This window comes from Wyeomyia smithii, chromosome 2 (genome assembly GCF_029784165.1).
Source record: "Wyeomyia smithii strain HCP4-BCI-WySm-NY-G18 chromosome 2, ASM2978416v1, whole genome shotgun sequence".
In the NCBI taxonomy this organism is placed as follows: domain Eukaryota; kingdom Metazoa; phylum Arthropoda; class Insecta; order Diptera; family Culicidae; genus Wyeomyia; species Wyeomyia smithii.
The window spans coordinates 243087632-243103807 of record NC_073695.1 but is presented as its reverse complement, the minus strand read 5'-3'; the positions used below and the strand labels follow the sequence as shown (position 1 = coordinate 243103807).

The following is a 16176-nucleotide window of genomic DNA, read 5'->3' as shown; positions in this document are numbered from 1 at the left end:
ATTACTCTGAGTGGTATACAAACAAATTTAGAGCAACTTTGAGGAACAGTGTTCAAGAAACTCAAAAGTTAAATAACTCTGAGTAGATCAGTTAAGGTACAGATAACAGATATCCAAGCTAGAACAAAAAACTCTAGAAATCGCGTGCAAGATTTCAAATTCTTACTCGTTTGGAATGCTAACGACATCTTTCTGCAACTTGCGACTTTAACCACTTGAGTGATGGCAGCGCTGGATTTTAAACAAACCTTCCAGACGCATGAAAATTCTCACAGAATATAGAGTCGCTGTTTTTGAAACGATATAACATTGATTTTGTGAGGTTTATGTATTTTTTTCACATCAACACTAAAACAAAGAAATTAATCGCAAATATAAACTGGGATTGAATGAAATTGTCGATAATGTACAAATTACCGTTTGCTCCAAATCTCATTGCAATAATATCGATAATACCCCGTTCACAATACACCACATATCACCTGATATCAGGCGATTCGTGCTATCGAGGCCATATCACCATCGATATTACCTGATATCCCATACAATCGAGCTGTCAACGGATATCACCTCGGCTACATGCTATCGCGGATATCATGTTCAAAAACCAATAATAACCACATTGCCAGCAGTTGGCAACACGACCAAAAGACATTTGACGCAACCCTACAAATTTCGCAATTCGCGTTACATGCGAGGAAAAACGAAGGAAATATTTTTGTTATTTTCATCCCGCACATGTTAACAATTGCATATGAGAGTTCGCGTTGGTGCGAGCCAACTAACTGACATCTTTATCCTAATCCCATTGCTCTTGTTGTCTTGTTTTAACTTTAACCTGTTTTTGTTTTCTTCTCTTTTCAATTACCAAAGCAAATGTCAAATCATATCAGCTCACTGAAGTGTGAACGCTCGAGGTGATATCCGATATCATCTGGCGATATCAGGTGATATCCAGCGTAGTCTGAACAAGGCACAAGAGCTAGGACAGGACGTGACAAGTGGCTCCTAGTTATTCTTCTTTTCGTTCGAAATTGCCCTCATAAAACGTTTTCATTTTCCGGCACGACGCTTGCCAGTGTTGCCAAAAATATTAAATAAAGGAAATTTCAATATCTAGGATTTTCCAAGTTCTGGGTTTCAATTATAATTAGTTTGTTTGATAATGGTTACTCAATGAAACTTGAATTGATTTGAAGATATATTTTGGATTTATTTAAATTAGTCATAGTTTCAACTTATTTCGGATTCCTCTCGCTTTTCACGAAACAAATCTGCAATAGTTCATCATACGTAGTTTCAAAAACAATGATTATTATTTCGAATGTTGATTTTCACAGATATTACACAGTCAAGTGTACGAAAATGTTGCGAAAAGTACTTAAGCTTAAGTATTTATGATAAATATTAGTAAATAATGAGTATGTGTGTCCAATCACAAATGGTGACTTCTCAACACTGTTAGAAATTTGTAATTTTAATTGTTAGGATTTGTTTGCTTTCGCAATTAGGACTTATCATTCGTAGGGATTTAAACCTACTTGTGAGAAAAGGGGAAGTAAACTTACAACTAACTTAATTGCTAACTTATTGGCTATAGAGAGAGCTTATCGTAGCAATTGAGGATTGCAACGATTTTGTCGAAAATTGTTAATAATTTTATTTGACATAGCTTCTAATGGTTCAACACCAGTAAGTCTATGTAATTCGAGTGTACCAAACCAAGGAGGAAGCTTCAAAATCATTTTCAGAATTTTATTCTGAATCCTTTGGAGCGTTTTCTTCCTTGTTGAACAGCAACTTGACCAGATCGGTACAGCATAAAGCAATGCTGGTCTAAAAATTTGTTTGTAAATCAAAAGTTTGTTCTTTAAACAAAGTTTAGAATTCCTGTTAATGAGAGGATATAAACATCTCGTATATTTGATGCACTTGGCTTGTATACTCTCAATGTGCTCTTTGAAAATAAGTTTTTTATCATAAATTAGTCCCAAGTACTTAAACTTGTCGGACCAACTTAAAATAACCCCATTCATCTTGACAACGTGATTATTGTTTGGCTTGAGGAAAGAAGCCCTAGGCTTATGCGGAAAAATTATCATTTGAGTTTTAGAAGCATTGGGAGAGATTTTCCACTTTTGCAAGTAGGAAGAAAAAATATCTAAACTTTTCTGCAATCGACTGCGTTTGACACGAAGACTTTTTCCTTTTACGGAAATGCTTGTGTCATCGCAGAACAATGACTTTGTGCATCCTGGAGGCAAATCAGGAAGATCTGAAGTGAATATGTTGAACAGGACTGGACCCAAGACTGAACCTTGAGGCACACCTGCTCTGACAGGAAATCTATCAGATTTTGAATTCTGATAGACAACCTGCAGAGTTCGATCAGTAAGATAATTTTTTAAAATTTTGATTAGGAAAATTGGAAAATTAAAAGTTTGCAATTTCGCAATCAAACCTTTATGCCAAACACTGTCGAATGCTTTTTCTATGTCTAAAAGAGCAGCTCCAGTGGAATAACCTTCAGATTTGTTAGCTCGTATCATATTGGCGAAATCCAAACTGTTCATTTGCAAAAATTGAATTTTCGTTGATGTGTGACATCATTCTGTTAAGAATAACTCTTTCAAACAGTTTACTTATTGAAGAAAGCAAACTGATTGGTCGATAACTTGAAACTTCAGCTGGGTTCTTATCCAGTTTTAAAATGGGAGTAATTTTTGCATTTTTCCATAATTTGGGAAAATATGCAATTTTGAAGCAGCAATTGAAAATTTTCACTAAAAACTCCATTGTGCTCTCAGGGAGATGTTTGATTAGTATATTAAAGATTCCATCGTCACCAGGTGCTTTCATATTTTTGAAATTTTTAATAATTGATTTAATCTCATTCAAGTTAGTTTCAATTATTTCTGCAGGTAAAAAATTCTGGGAAGAAATTAAATCAAATTGACGTGTGACTTCATTTTCAATTGGACTCACAAAATTCAAATTTGAGTTATGAACACTCTCAAACTGCTGAGCAAGTCTTTGAGCCTTTTGTTCATTGGATACAAGAAAACGTTCACCATCTTTTAAAACTGGAATAGGCTTTGAAGGTTTCTTAAGAATCTTCGACAGCTTCCAAAATGGTTTTGAATATGGTTTCAATTTTTCAACTTTAGTCTCAAAATTTTGATTTCTCAGAAGAGTAAATCTATGTTTAATCTCTTTCTGTAAATCTTTATAAATAGTTTTAAAAACAGGGTCACGAGAACGTTGATATTGACGTCTGCGGACATTTTTCAAACGAATTAGAAGTTGAAGATTTTCGTCAATTATTGGTGAATCAAATTTCACTTGAGCCTTTGGAACAGAATAATTCCTGGCATCAACAATTGCACATTTTAATGCTTCCAAAGCGGAATCAATATTCACTTCGTTTTGCAAATCAAGCTCATTATTGAAATTTCTCTCAATATAATTTTTGTATCTTTCCCAATTAGCTTTGTTATAATTAAAAACAGAGCTCATAGGGTTTAAAACTGATTCATGTGATAAAGAAAAAGTTATTGGAAGATGGTCAGGATTAAAGTCAGCATGTGTGATCAAATCACTACATACATGACTTTGATCTGTTAGCACCAAATCAATTGTTGAAGGGTTTCTTACAGAAGAAAAGCATGTAGGACTATTCGGAGACAAAATAGAATAGTCATTTTCGAACTACCAACACTAGGCGGTATAATGTTCGAACTACCTGTAACCTGTGCATAAGTTAAACGGGTATGCAAAGAAGTAGGTAAACTATGCGTCACTGGTACGCTTGGAGAATTTTGTTTTGAAGTTGGTTTTAACTGAGAAATTGAATTTTGTTTACCTTGCCTTGCCTTAACAATTGCTAAACGGACTGGGCATTGATAAAAATTTGACATATGGTTGCCGTTACAATTCGCACAGCGAAAATTTTTACTCTCTTTCACAGGACATGTGTCCTTTTTGTGAGAAGAGTCTCCACAATTAAGACATTTTTGGTCCATGTTACAGAATTTGGAACCATGGCCATAACGTTGGCAAGTACGGCATTGGGTGATATGCTTTTCACCTCCGCCATACTTCCTATAAGTTTCCCACTTTACACGCACATTATACAAAGCATGTGCTTTTTCAAAAAATTTTAAGTTGTTAACCTCATTGCGGTTAAAATGAATTAAATAGTTTACAAGGGAAATTCCAGTTCGATGACTATTTTCGCCTCGTGATTTTTGTTTCATTAGAATTACTTGGGTAGGGGCTATGCCAAGTAATTCTGTTAAAGTAAGTTTGATCTCATCAACGGTTTGATCGTTGGTGAGACCTTTCAAGACAACCTTGAACGGCTTGGCGTTCTTGGTGTCATATGTAAAAAGTTTGTACATCTTGTCAGTTAAATACTGAACAAGACGATCACGACCCTTTACTGAGTCGGCTAATAAGCGGCATTCACCTCTACGGCCAATTTGATAGGTAACTTTAACGTCAGAAACAAACGTTAAAAGTTCCTTTTTGAATATATTAAATTCAGAAGAAATAGTTACCACAATAGGTGGAACTTTCTCCTTTTTAAAGATTTTATATTTTATATAGTTTCATTATTATTAACTTCCATTTCACCAGCTTCTTGCTCAGGCAAAATATCAAAAGGATTGTCACTACAGACACTCGAAGTGTCAGAAAGAGATGCCTCTCTTTTCCTCCCCGCAGCGATGCGAGGTTTCTTTGTCCGTCCAGCCATTTCAGGTGATACGAAAAAAGTTAAAACAAATGTTAAATTCAAAAGTAGGTAGTCTTGAGAAAGACTGATGGGAAATAACTTTCAGGTAGTCTTTAAAAGACACACTGACAAAACACAAACTTTGAAGCTATAGGCAGTCAAAGACCAATCCACAAGCCACCGAAAAAACGTCTGATCTGTAGGACAGTTCAAGACGCACTGGTTGCGAAAAGTACTTGAACAAAACACAGTTCATCCACTTGGTATGCAGAAACAGTGTAAACCAAAAATATCGACTAATGATAAAACTTAACAGTGCGCTAAATAAAATCGACCAATCAAAGAGGGCTTTCACTTTGACAGTACTTTGGGTGATTTTTGGTTTCTCATGTCACGGCCTGTCGTAGGATAAGAGCTGAAAAACTATCGATTTTATCAAATCATTGCCTCAGGGATTCTAGATGTGCAGATTTGTCTACTAAACGCAGATTTTAGAGTCCCTGTGCAGATTTTTAATGATTTGCAGATATTTAAAGATTTTCAATAGTTTACACAGATATTTGTCAAAGTTCACTTGTATTTGCGCAGACTTTTTCAAAATGTGTGCAGATTTTTACAAATTTTTGTCTGAACGAGCGAAATCCCAACTAGATTCTTTTCAGATTTCAACCAGATTTTTCTGGTTTTTCAAGCAGTTGCAGACATTTTTAAAATACACCTGGCATCTCTGCATTGCCTACTAAGTGTTCTTGGCGCCACCATACTGCGTGTTGCGACATGCTAAAAAACCGTTGCATCTTTTTACACATGAAGCGAAATTAGCTTGTATGTCTGTTATCTGTGGTTAAGGCTTCCGATGGGTTTGGGATTGTTTGGGGCTCCGGTTGGAGCGGGGAGAGCTTAGTATTGGCCTTTTGCTATCAACTTTAGTTGTTTCCACGTAACGACGTCCTACTCTAATGTATTTGTCTATGTATATGAGTTTTGATGGGTGTGTGTGTGTATGTATATGTTTCTTGTTTTTTCATATGTGTATGTATGTATGTATGTATAAATGTTTTTTTTCTCCTTATATATATTGTTACACTAACACATTACTGAAATTGTAAAACCCATCAATGACAGATATCTCTTCACATCTATGTCTATTTCTTCCTTTCCTTTCCTTTCTGCAACTATTATCACTGTTACTTCGACTATCCCATATATTCAACAACTTATCTTACTATCCGGCAGTCTCAGACAGGATTCATTAGACCCCTGAGGTTATTATTCTGCGATGCCAAATCTACATCTCTCTCTTGGTACAGCATGGAAAGTGAAAATGAAAAATGGAACATATATAAATACAATCAACAGATCTACTAAAAAAATCAATGTATAAAATTGTTAAAATTGTTACCTACAAATCAGCAAAAAAAATCACAGGAGGGTTGTGTGTAAAGCCACGACCGCAAGGTAGAAGTAGAATACTTTTACAAAAAAGATAACCCGGCTGCTTGCGTGTCAGTCATTTTGAAATCGGATTTGTTTCGTGTATACCGCTTGTTAAGCACAGTATCAACAAATCCTAATATACATCACACTGCTGTGCATTTGCAGCAGCATCAAACCTCAGTTGAAGTTTATTGATAACCATTCATTATTCTCTTCCAAATACATTTAGTAGCCTTAAAAAGGCCGATTGCTGCAATTGCAATTTTTATTCAATTATTGCATAAATGCTTCATAGTCAGATAGCCTGCGATATCCGATCTGACATAATAAATTTTTCGAACGTTGTGGAATGATATAACTGGAAAAATAGGTGTGGCTAAATTATTTCCAGTAATACCATTCTACAACGTTCGAAAAATTTTATTTCGTATATCGTAATATTCATGTACGAAAAATACATCTCATTCATTCTGGACCCGCCTTTATTTTCAGTTCCTACAGTTTTTCTCAGTTTAGTAACACGGATGTACAAAACCGATTTCTTGTGGACATTCTGTCGAGCCGGACCGACAGAGCTGTCATTAAGGCAACAAAATAATATGTATTGTGTCGTGTTGTGCGGCTTGGAAGAAAAAAATGTTCCCGTCCGCGTGTCGCATGGAAGCAAATTGTTGCGTGTTTGGTACTGCCGATGGTAGACATGAGTATGAAGGTCGAAATTCTGCTGTGATGTCGAACCATAACCGTCTTCTTCAATCTTGGGAAGCAATCATATAACGACCAATCAGAGATCGAATTTTTCGTTTTGACAAGGCTTGACTATTTTCAATAGTACAATATTTTGAGCAATAAAATTACAATTATCGTCATTTGGGAAGAGTCTTAGAAGATTTTCCAATCTATTGCTGCAAGAACGAAGAAAATTCATGAAATATTAACCGATTTATTAGCATTCTAAATTGGACATATTTTTCACTTTTTTCGGTTTTAGTTTTACATTTCACTTCCCTATGTAGCCGAACTTCCTGAGAGAAGTATTCCACTTCAAAAATCTGAACCAATCCGCACAGTTATAAAGTAAAAACGAATGACAGAATAATTTAAAAACTCATTTGCAAAAACATAATGCGAAAATGGTTTTAGAAAATGGCACATTTGAGAATGACTAACAAGAAGACACTGATTTTTTTTCTCGCTTATTTTCCGTCGGTCTAGTTCCGCCACTGTTGTTGTGCCAATCACCGACAGCCGGGGAGGCGACTCCACCCAGGACCCTAACTCACAACCCGTTTATTAACGGACCGGCGCCAACGGCTTTACTTCCTCATGCGATGGAAGGCGTGATCCCAGAGATTTTTCGCCTCAGAAAATCTCCCGGTGTCGGCTAGGATTGAATCTAGACCAGTTGGGTTGGTTGTGAGTGGATCACGCCACCTCACAACCATCGACACCTATGTCGGCGGTGGGATTCGAACCCAGGCGTCGAGCGTGGTTGGCGGGGACGTTACCAACCACGCTAGGCCCCCGCTCATTAAGACACTGATTCTTCCGGTGGCTCTCTACGGCCATGAATCATGGACGCTGAAAGAGGCTGATCGGCGAGCTCTTGGTGTTTTTGAGCGTAGGATTTTGCGTTCAATCCTTGGCGGCAAACTAGAAAATGGTGTTTGGCGCAGACGCATGAACCATAAAGTGTACCATGCATACAAATCGGCGGATATAGTCAAGCGGATAAAACACGGCAGGCTTCAGTGGGCTGGGCATGTAGCGAGAATGCCGGATGAGCGCCAAGCGAAGGCTATATTTAGCAGGAATCCCGATAGAGGTCGTCGACTTCGAGGTTGACCCCGCACTCGTTGGATGTGTGCTGTCGACGAGGATGCACGCGAAATAGGTGTTAGGGGCGATTGGAGGATAGCAGCCCAAGACCGAGGGACATGGCGACGTATTCTGGATTCGGCATTGGATCGATAATCGGTCTGTCGCCATCAAAGTAAGTAAAGTAAAGTAAGTAACAAGAAGACAGTTCTGACAATCCTCTCAAATTGAAGTAAAGTTAGCGGATAACAATATTTACGAACAAAATTAACAGTTTCGTTATCAATAATGTACACAAATGGGCTGAAAAGAATAGCTTTGAACATAGCTTGTTCTGTTTTATTATTTGTACCCTCAACACTAACACACATGACTTGTTTGACCAGTGAAACGATGATTTTTATTCAAATATCGCGTATCTGTTCTGTTGATCTGACCAACTTTTATATTTGAAAAAAAATCATGCCCAAAATCCGATTTGCGGAACTCTAAAATACAATCGGCTTTATGCACACAGACTCAAAGATTCGTTTTGTATGCTGCTCTCATTCACTACCTTTTTAGTAAGTGAGTAAAGTTTAGCTTTAGCTTTAGTACGTGAGTAAAGTTTAGCTGTGAGTAAACCTAGTAAACTACTAGATCAGTCGTACGCTCACAAGAGGCCGCCGCTTTCGACGATGGGTGTCGCAGAGAATAGGGCAGAAAATCGAATGGAATTCTCTGTACTATGGAGATTCATCCCCGGTTTATTATTATTTCTGTTCTACCGGAGCTTCTTAGTAACGTAAGAATAACTCTAATATGTGCAAGTAAACCTAAAAAGTAGCTTAGCAACAATACACTGGACAGGGATCGTCGGCGGAGTTTTTTTTTACCGCTTTGCTTAAAAAGTTCTCTTACATCTCTAGTGGAGTTTCACCTTCGGACAGATATGGTGACGTTCAGTATGCTGTGTACAAAAAAAAACATTTCATGAATAATATGTAGCGTAAATGATAGCTTTCAATCACCTTCACATCCCGACCGAATGTAGCTAAAATTAGGGTCAGCAGTACTAGGAACACTATTCGCATGGCCCGCTTCGATGCACTGCGTCGCCACATTGCTCGGACAGGATTCAGCATCGCTGCAAACGTCGTCACCTGTTTGTAGCGCAGTAGGCCGCATTTATACCTGAGTGGATGACGAACTTTAATGAATTACTTCGATTGCCGGTTATTAGCTGTCCTGTAAACAAAGCCGTAACGAGTTTTGAAGCGTTTAGTCATCGTCGATTTCAGCTGAAACGTCGCACGACGAATCGTCGAAATTTGCGCCATTTCGCCGATGGCGCAAATGTGTCACGCTAAGTAATAAGCTGTTCGATGAGTCGAGCAGGTGGTAAGCCGTGAAAAATTAGGTTTGCACATTTTCAGGGTACTTTTCGCGATGTAGGTAATTGTTGCTGAGTTACATTAGTTTGAGATCAGTTGAGTCCAAACTATTGTGAGACCCTGGTAGGGCTGCTTGCTTTACGGCAATATATTACAAACAAACGAAACGCAGGTACCCTCGTATATTACTTATCAATACAGTAAAATTTAGCATATAAAAAACTTATCACAACTTGTAAAACCAAGTTACGAATAATCAGATCAATTATCTAAAGCTAGCAAGCTTGGCTCTGCTAACTGCAGGGCAGTATCCAGTATCTCTCTGTTAAGCTTAACGATAAGAATGTTGTTCAGTGTCACATCGGACAATTTCGAGCGCGCGTCCGAAACGACTAGATCCAAAGCACTGAATGTTCTATCCAGTGCCACTGGGTTGGACGGCACGGCCAGGAAAATGGTGGCCAGGCTGTGTAGCTCCGGGTGTGATGACTTGCGGGCCATCCAGTGGGCCCAGATGTCAACCGAGGCGTTCTGTCGTGTGTCCACTTCGAGGGTGTTCAGTTGTTTTTGAAACATCAACACTCCTTCGGAATTATTTCCCGGCCGGGAATCACCGAACATTTTGCTGATCATCAAATCCATCTCTTCCTGTACGATCTCCTGATCGGTTTTAGGTATATCCACTGCTTTCGACTGGAACTGGGATAATTTCTCCCATGTGGCAAAGATATATTTCTGGATAAAAATAACACGTATCATACGATTGTTCTACATTCTATCTATCCAATGTGAAACCCAAAAAAAATACCTTAATTTTATCCTTCTCTCCGGCGTCGAACAATGTGGAGTTGTAGTAGTGCACTCGAGGGTCCACGAAAAGGGCACAATTGAAGGCCATGCTGTTCTTCAATGACGCTAGCCGTGTTTGCAATGCTGCTGTTAAATTCTCCACAAATCGATTTGTGGTTTCAAGTTTGCTGAGCTCAAAAATTGTATGCAGCCATCGCAAATTGAAGTCCGCCAGCGACACGTGCTTCCCGTTCATGTTTTTGACACAGTTGTACAACGGTCTGAATGCCGCCACATAATCCTTGATGTACTTCCGATGTTCCGATAAATCTGAAAAGTTGCGCTTTATTATTAAACTAAACCTAAAACCCAATAGCGCATGTACCTAATTCCCCGTATCGACTACCAAGTTTTTTAAACAGGTTGTCGTGGTCGGAAAAGTGCTTCAACATGAGATAAATACTATCCCAGCTAGATTTTCCACCGTAGAACGGTGGCAGTGTCGTGCTATCGAATTCCGATTTGTAGATCAATTTTCTGCAGTTCTTTGCGACCAACGTGATATCTCTTATTTCTCGATCGAACTGATTGACCACGTCACCTATTGCGGATTGCATTATTGACATCGGGCTTCTGACTAGATCGATGGAGTTTCCTAACTCATGCATTACTCCATCCAAAGTGAGAGTGGCTGCGGCCTCCTCCGTAATGTCATCGTAATCCACAGCTTCCTGCGCGTTTAATGACTGGGCATGCTGCTCCTCACCGTTGTCGTAGGTAACTGAAAACACCTGTTCCAAGGATATTTCGTAGATGTCCAAAATTCGGATTATTTCTGACTTGAGCAGTTTCGCCGTTGGTCTTTCTTTAAATTCGATGATTCCTGTAACGGGGGCGAAGTTTGTTACTAGTTCTTATAATAAAATGATAAAAAATCCGAATCTTACCAAGCGTTCGAACAACAATCTCTCCGTTAACAGCGAATTGGCTATGAACGCCGATAACCAGGCGATTTTGGCGCGATGCGGAATCGATTCTGATGCTTATCAAACGGCACTTCACTTCCTGCGTTATAAGTTCTCTCACAGCGTTTGCCACGAGACTCACGTAACTTTGAGAAACGGATCGGTTGAGTGAGGTTCCAAGTGCATCGCAAATAGGCTTCAGTAGTATTTGCATTCCTTCCCACTGGACCGCTTGGAGCGGCAAATGATGAATTGTTACCAGCTTCACTACTGCTGCTGCGACCGACTGACGATCTATGGCTACGGGAATCTTCCGTCGTACAACTTTCCTTTTCTTCTCGTCGTTGGTGTCCTCTAGCAATAATCCTGCTGCCTTCGACAGTGCCCGGTGCTCGGTTCGCATATGCCGAATGTAGTTCCCGGTAACGTAACGGTCCTGCTTTTGTTTGTAGTCACACTCTTTGCGTGTGTCGATACGACACTTGACGAATCCATCTTCAAAAACGACAAATTCCTCTAACATATTTCGGTAGGATCGTTTTTCCTCCCTTCTGGCCTTTTTACGATTGACATCAGTTTGTGTAGTCATTTTCGAAATCTTTTACTCAAAACGGTGCTTACTAAAATGAAACCACATAGTATTTTATAATTTCTAATGAATTCCGTGATTGTTTACCTGAACTAATAGACATGAAAATTGTCGTGGATTGACAGTTTTGATGCAGAATGAACAACACGAAAACATGTCACGTACAGAGTTGCCATTCCGAAATCTGTGTTTGACAATAAAAATCTGTGAAAACTTATGACCATCAGAGAAAAAAATCTGTGATCGAATGGACGTAAATATTTGTTTCTAAACAAAACGAGATTGCTAAATACAGTTTGACAATTGATTGACTCATTAATCATTCTATAAATGTTTTAACTTTATATTAACACTAAGTTTTATGTTATTGAAACAGCCAGTAACGGAAACACATCTGACCGGAGCATGGAAGTTGTGGGTTTAAGTCCCCCCTGCGGAACTACATTTTTCGTAGTTTCTACAATCATATTTTCAGTTAATTTAATTTTCTATCTACATTACTACATTTACTCCTTAAACAAAAACTACAATATATGCAAATCAAATAAAATCTGCGCACGGACTTTAAAAATATGCGTTTTGCAGACAAATCTGCACATTTGGAATCCTTACCTTCTAGTACAGATGAAAATGTGGCAACACTGGTTTGGTGACATTCATGACTAGACCTAAGACTGTCCAGCGAATAGGTAGAAACCCGCAACAGCTAACAGAACAATCTGCACGACTCGTGCGACGTGTTTGTATTTCGTTCGATGCAACTTCGGCGTGTGTGAAACAATGTTTCATGTTGCTTGGCAGCAACTGCAACCGGCAGCAGAATGTGATGAAATGAGCAACGTAAGTTGCATGTTTTTTTGAGCTGCAATTTTTGAAATAGGGGATCGTTCTAGAAATGATACAACACTATAAAAAAATCCACGTCGAAGTGAAGTGATTTGCTGTTGAATTCGCACTACTTGCCTAACATTTCGAAGTAAAAAGAAAATCTTTTGGAATATGTTAATGCGAAGAACGATAAAATCAACAGCGAATCACTTGACTTTCTGTTGTTATGATCATCTCTTTTGAAATGCCTATGTTTGAGATAAGGAATGTCGATCATTTGGATATTATCAGCTAATCACAATAAATCTTTTGATCTTTTGATTGTTATTTATTTTAGATTTTTTCATTTTTTTTTAAATCTCAGATTTTCAATTTAATTACAAAATGATTTCTGTCATCATGTCGATGCAACCGATTTCAGGAGCTGTAAAGTAAAGAGTTGTATTATTGTTATTTTAAAATCAAAGATTCGATAAAACTTACTTTCAAACAAATTGTTAATCTCTGGGGAAAATGTGCTGCTTACGCCTTTCGCCACCGTCACTATTTTTGTTTCGCCTCATGGTTCTGACGTTTGTCAATTGATATTGCAGCTGTAATTCAATTGATTTAAACAGTGGTGCAGTTACAAGAGATATTCATTATAATATGATGGTGATTTCCATTGAACAGTTTTCAACGCAAGATCATTTCGTTGGAAAATGTTAATCATTGTGAAATCATAATAAAATCACTTCAATTTGCAGTGCCACGTGACGAATTGAATCAAGTGCAAAAATACTTGAAGTAATCGTACCATTTATTTACAGTGAACCTGAGTGGAAATACACTGAGAGAAAAACACTTGAGAATTTCATAAGTTACAACTTATGAACATGCATAATTTTGAAATCATTAGACGCTTATGTATTACATATCAAGCTTATAAATTTCATAAGTATATTTTGGAATTTTCATATAAACGATATATGCATCCCATACGCGTAACTTCATGATTTTTCATTAACATCAACATTCTGAAAATTGCCATAGTCATATCTTATTAAATCTGCAAAATGGCAGACCAGAATTTTTGTTCCTATTGCTAGTGCACCGTCAGATAAGTGTTTTAAGATATTGGATAAAGCAAAGCTGAAATTTGCACAGCTGGTGTCAGTTGTTGAAAATTGGAGCAAAAAAACTGTAAGTACCTCTCTACAAATTCTACCATTACATCATGTCATCTATATTTATTCTAGCGACTATTAAATCTTGTGATCATTAAAGAGGACAACGCTGACGACATTCGGCAAGAGAAATCAGAGGCGAACTTGTTTCCCGAATTTCAAAACCTGTATTTTATATATTTGCGATATTTGTGAGTAAAGAATAAATAAGATCTAGAGTAAAAAGTTTTTTTTTTTAACAAAACATGTTAACATACCCTGGTATTATAAATTTCATGGCAGCTGTTGTGGTAATCGCACAACCCTGAGAACGCGAGGAGAACGCTGCGATTAGGACACAACGGCAGCTGTATGGCAACCTTGAGCGAAAGAAACTGTCATTACAGACAAAACATCCGTTAACGTAAAACGTGCTAAGATAACCCCCTTTTTTATTGGCAAATTAAAAGTGAAAATCTTTGTAACCTAGAAAGACAAATGTAACTATACAAAACATTATACATTTCCTTCATTTATAAAATAAATTTATTATTTGCTTTAGCTTTGAGCTGTCGAGATAATAATCGCTGCTGTAATAGATCTTTCGTCCGAACAATTCTCAAAGATTTTCTGTCAGAATGGACAAGCCAACTGAGGAACGTCGTGATTGCGGAACGTGCACTAATCCGAACTCGGCCGATATCGGAATGGTGGCCTGCGACGAATGCGGGATATGGTACCATTATGTTTGTGCCGGTGTTTCGCCGGGAATTAGTCAACGACCGTGGCGTTGCTCTAAATGCCCGCCGATGGCAGTTACCATATCATTGCCCAATGCTACCGGCATTATTAACAAGCCGGCGAAAACGGCGGAGGAAAAAAAGGATGCAGATAGCCGTAGTTCCCGTAGTGGGCGAAATTTATTGATACCTAGTGCATTAAACAACAACCAGCGCCTTTCTGTTAGCGGCGACTTGACTCCTAAGAAAAATCCAGAAGTAAAAAACTACGACCGACGATCAATTAAATCGACTGTATCCAGTATGCGATCTCGAGCGCAGCTTGAGCTGCAGCGATTGGAAATGGTACGGCAACTGGAACAATTGAAACTAGAAGAAGAGCGCATTCGTTTGGAAGATGAGAGGATACTGAAGGAGAAGGAGCGAGCCCTCCGACAGAAGGACATGGAAGCTAAAGAGAGATATTTGAAGAAAAAACTGGAGATTGAAGAGCGATTCGAAGAGAAAAATAGTGAGACCGATAGCGTTTCGAGCGGAGCGAAACGGGCAGCAGATTGGTTAAACAAACAAAATTCACTAGCGTCGTGTCCAACCGGTGACCCGCCAGAACCACTTGTGGGCCCGTCCGGAATAAGTTCACCTGGGATTGGGCCGGCAGCGAACCAGTTGGCAGCAAGGCAAGTTTGGCCAAAAAGCTTACCTGTGTTCTCAGGTGCGTTGGAAGATTGGCCACTATTTTATAGAAGTTTCGAGGACGGTAACGCGGTGTGCGGTTTCACCAATATAGAAAATATTATTCGACTTCGAGAGTGCTTACAGGGTCCGGCACGAGCGTCTGTCGTTACTAAGCTCATGTTTCCGAGCAATGTTCCATGTATTATGGACACACTGCGACGTTTATTCGGTAAGCCTGAGCGACTTATTAAGAAGCTGTTGGAGGATATTCGCGATGCCAAAACTCCACACCCAGAAAAACTCGACACCATTATCAGCTTTGGAATAGCAGTACAACAGTTATGCGACCAGATGATTGCAGCGAACTTGCAAGGGCACCTTTCAAACTCAACACTACTAGAAGAGCTAGTTAATAAGCTTCCAGCGACAATCAAATTAGATTGGGTGCGATTTAAACGTACTTTTTCAGAACCGACTTTGAAAGAGTTTGGAAAATTCATGGAGATGCTAGTCGAAGACGCATGCGAAGTGACGACGTTTGAACAATCAAAAGGTGAATATATCGGTGCTAAAAAGGCTCTGGTGAGAGAGAAAGGACACCTACATACTCATGCAGAGTCGATAGAAAGCGGAAACAATCCTGCCGAAAGACGCCCGTGTCCAATATGCGGAGGGTTTGATCACCGGGTAAGAAATTGTGAACGATTTCGACTAATGAATCTCGAAGGGCGATTAAAAGCAGTCGAGAGATGGAAACTTTGCGAAGTATGCTTGTATGATCATGGTCAATATAGATGTCAGTCAAGATATCGATGTAACGTTGGCAGCTGCCGTCTGCGACATCACCCTTTACTTCATAGGGTAACATCGGAAGCCCGTGCCAGGGCAGAATGCCATACACATGATTAGTTGCGTAAATGTGTACTTTTTCGGATTGTTCCAATCACGATATATGATGGGCAACGAAAAATCGACACATACGCCTTTCTAGACGAGGGCTCCTCGTTAACATTGGTAGAGGAAAGTACAGAAAACAGCTTGGGAATAAAAGGTGATTTAGATCCACTAGAGTTGAAGTGGAC

The 16176-nt window shown here is 38.8% G+C and overlaps 1 protein-coding gene across 1 annotated transcript; it reads right to left on the bottom strand.

The window, feature by feature from the left end:
* Positions 1-8315: 8315 nt before the first annotated feature.
* LOC129724041 (uncharacterized) lies at positions 8316-11860 on the bottom strand. The gene is made up of 6 exons (XM_055678630.1): positions 11794-11860; positions 11100-11737; positions 10538-11035; positions 10172-10482; positions 9001-10098; positions 8316-8939 (listed from the first exon to the last, which is right to left on the bottom strand). The coding sequence occupies exons 2-5, from the start codon at positions 11704-11706 to the stop codon at positions 9625-9627; spliced, it is 1890 nt and encodes a 629-aa protein (XP_055534605.1). The 5' UTR covers positions 11707-11737; positions 11794-11860; the 3' UTR covers positions 8316-8939; positions 9001-9624.
* Positions 11861-16176: the final 4316 nt, after the last annotated feature.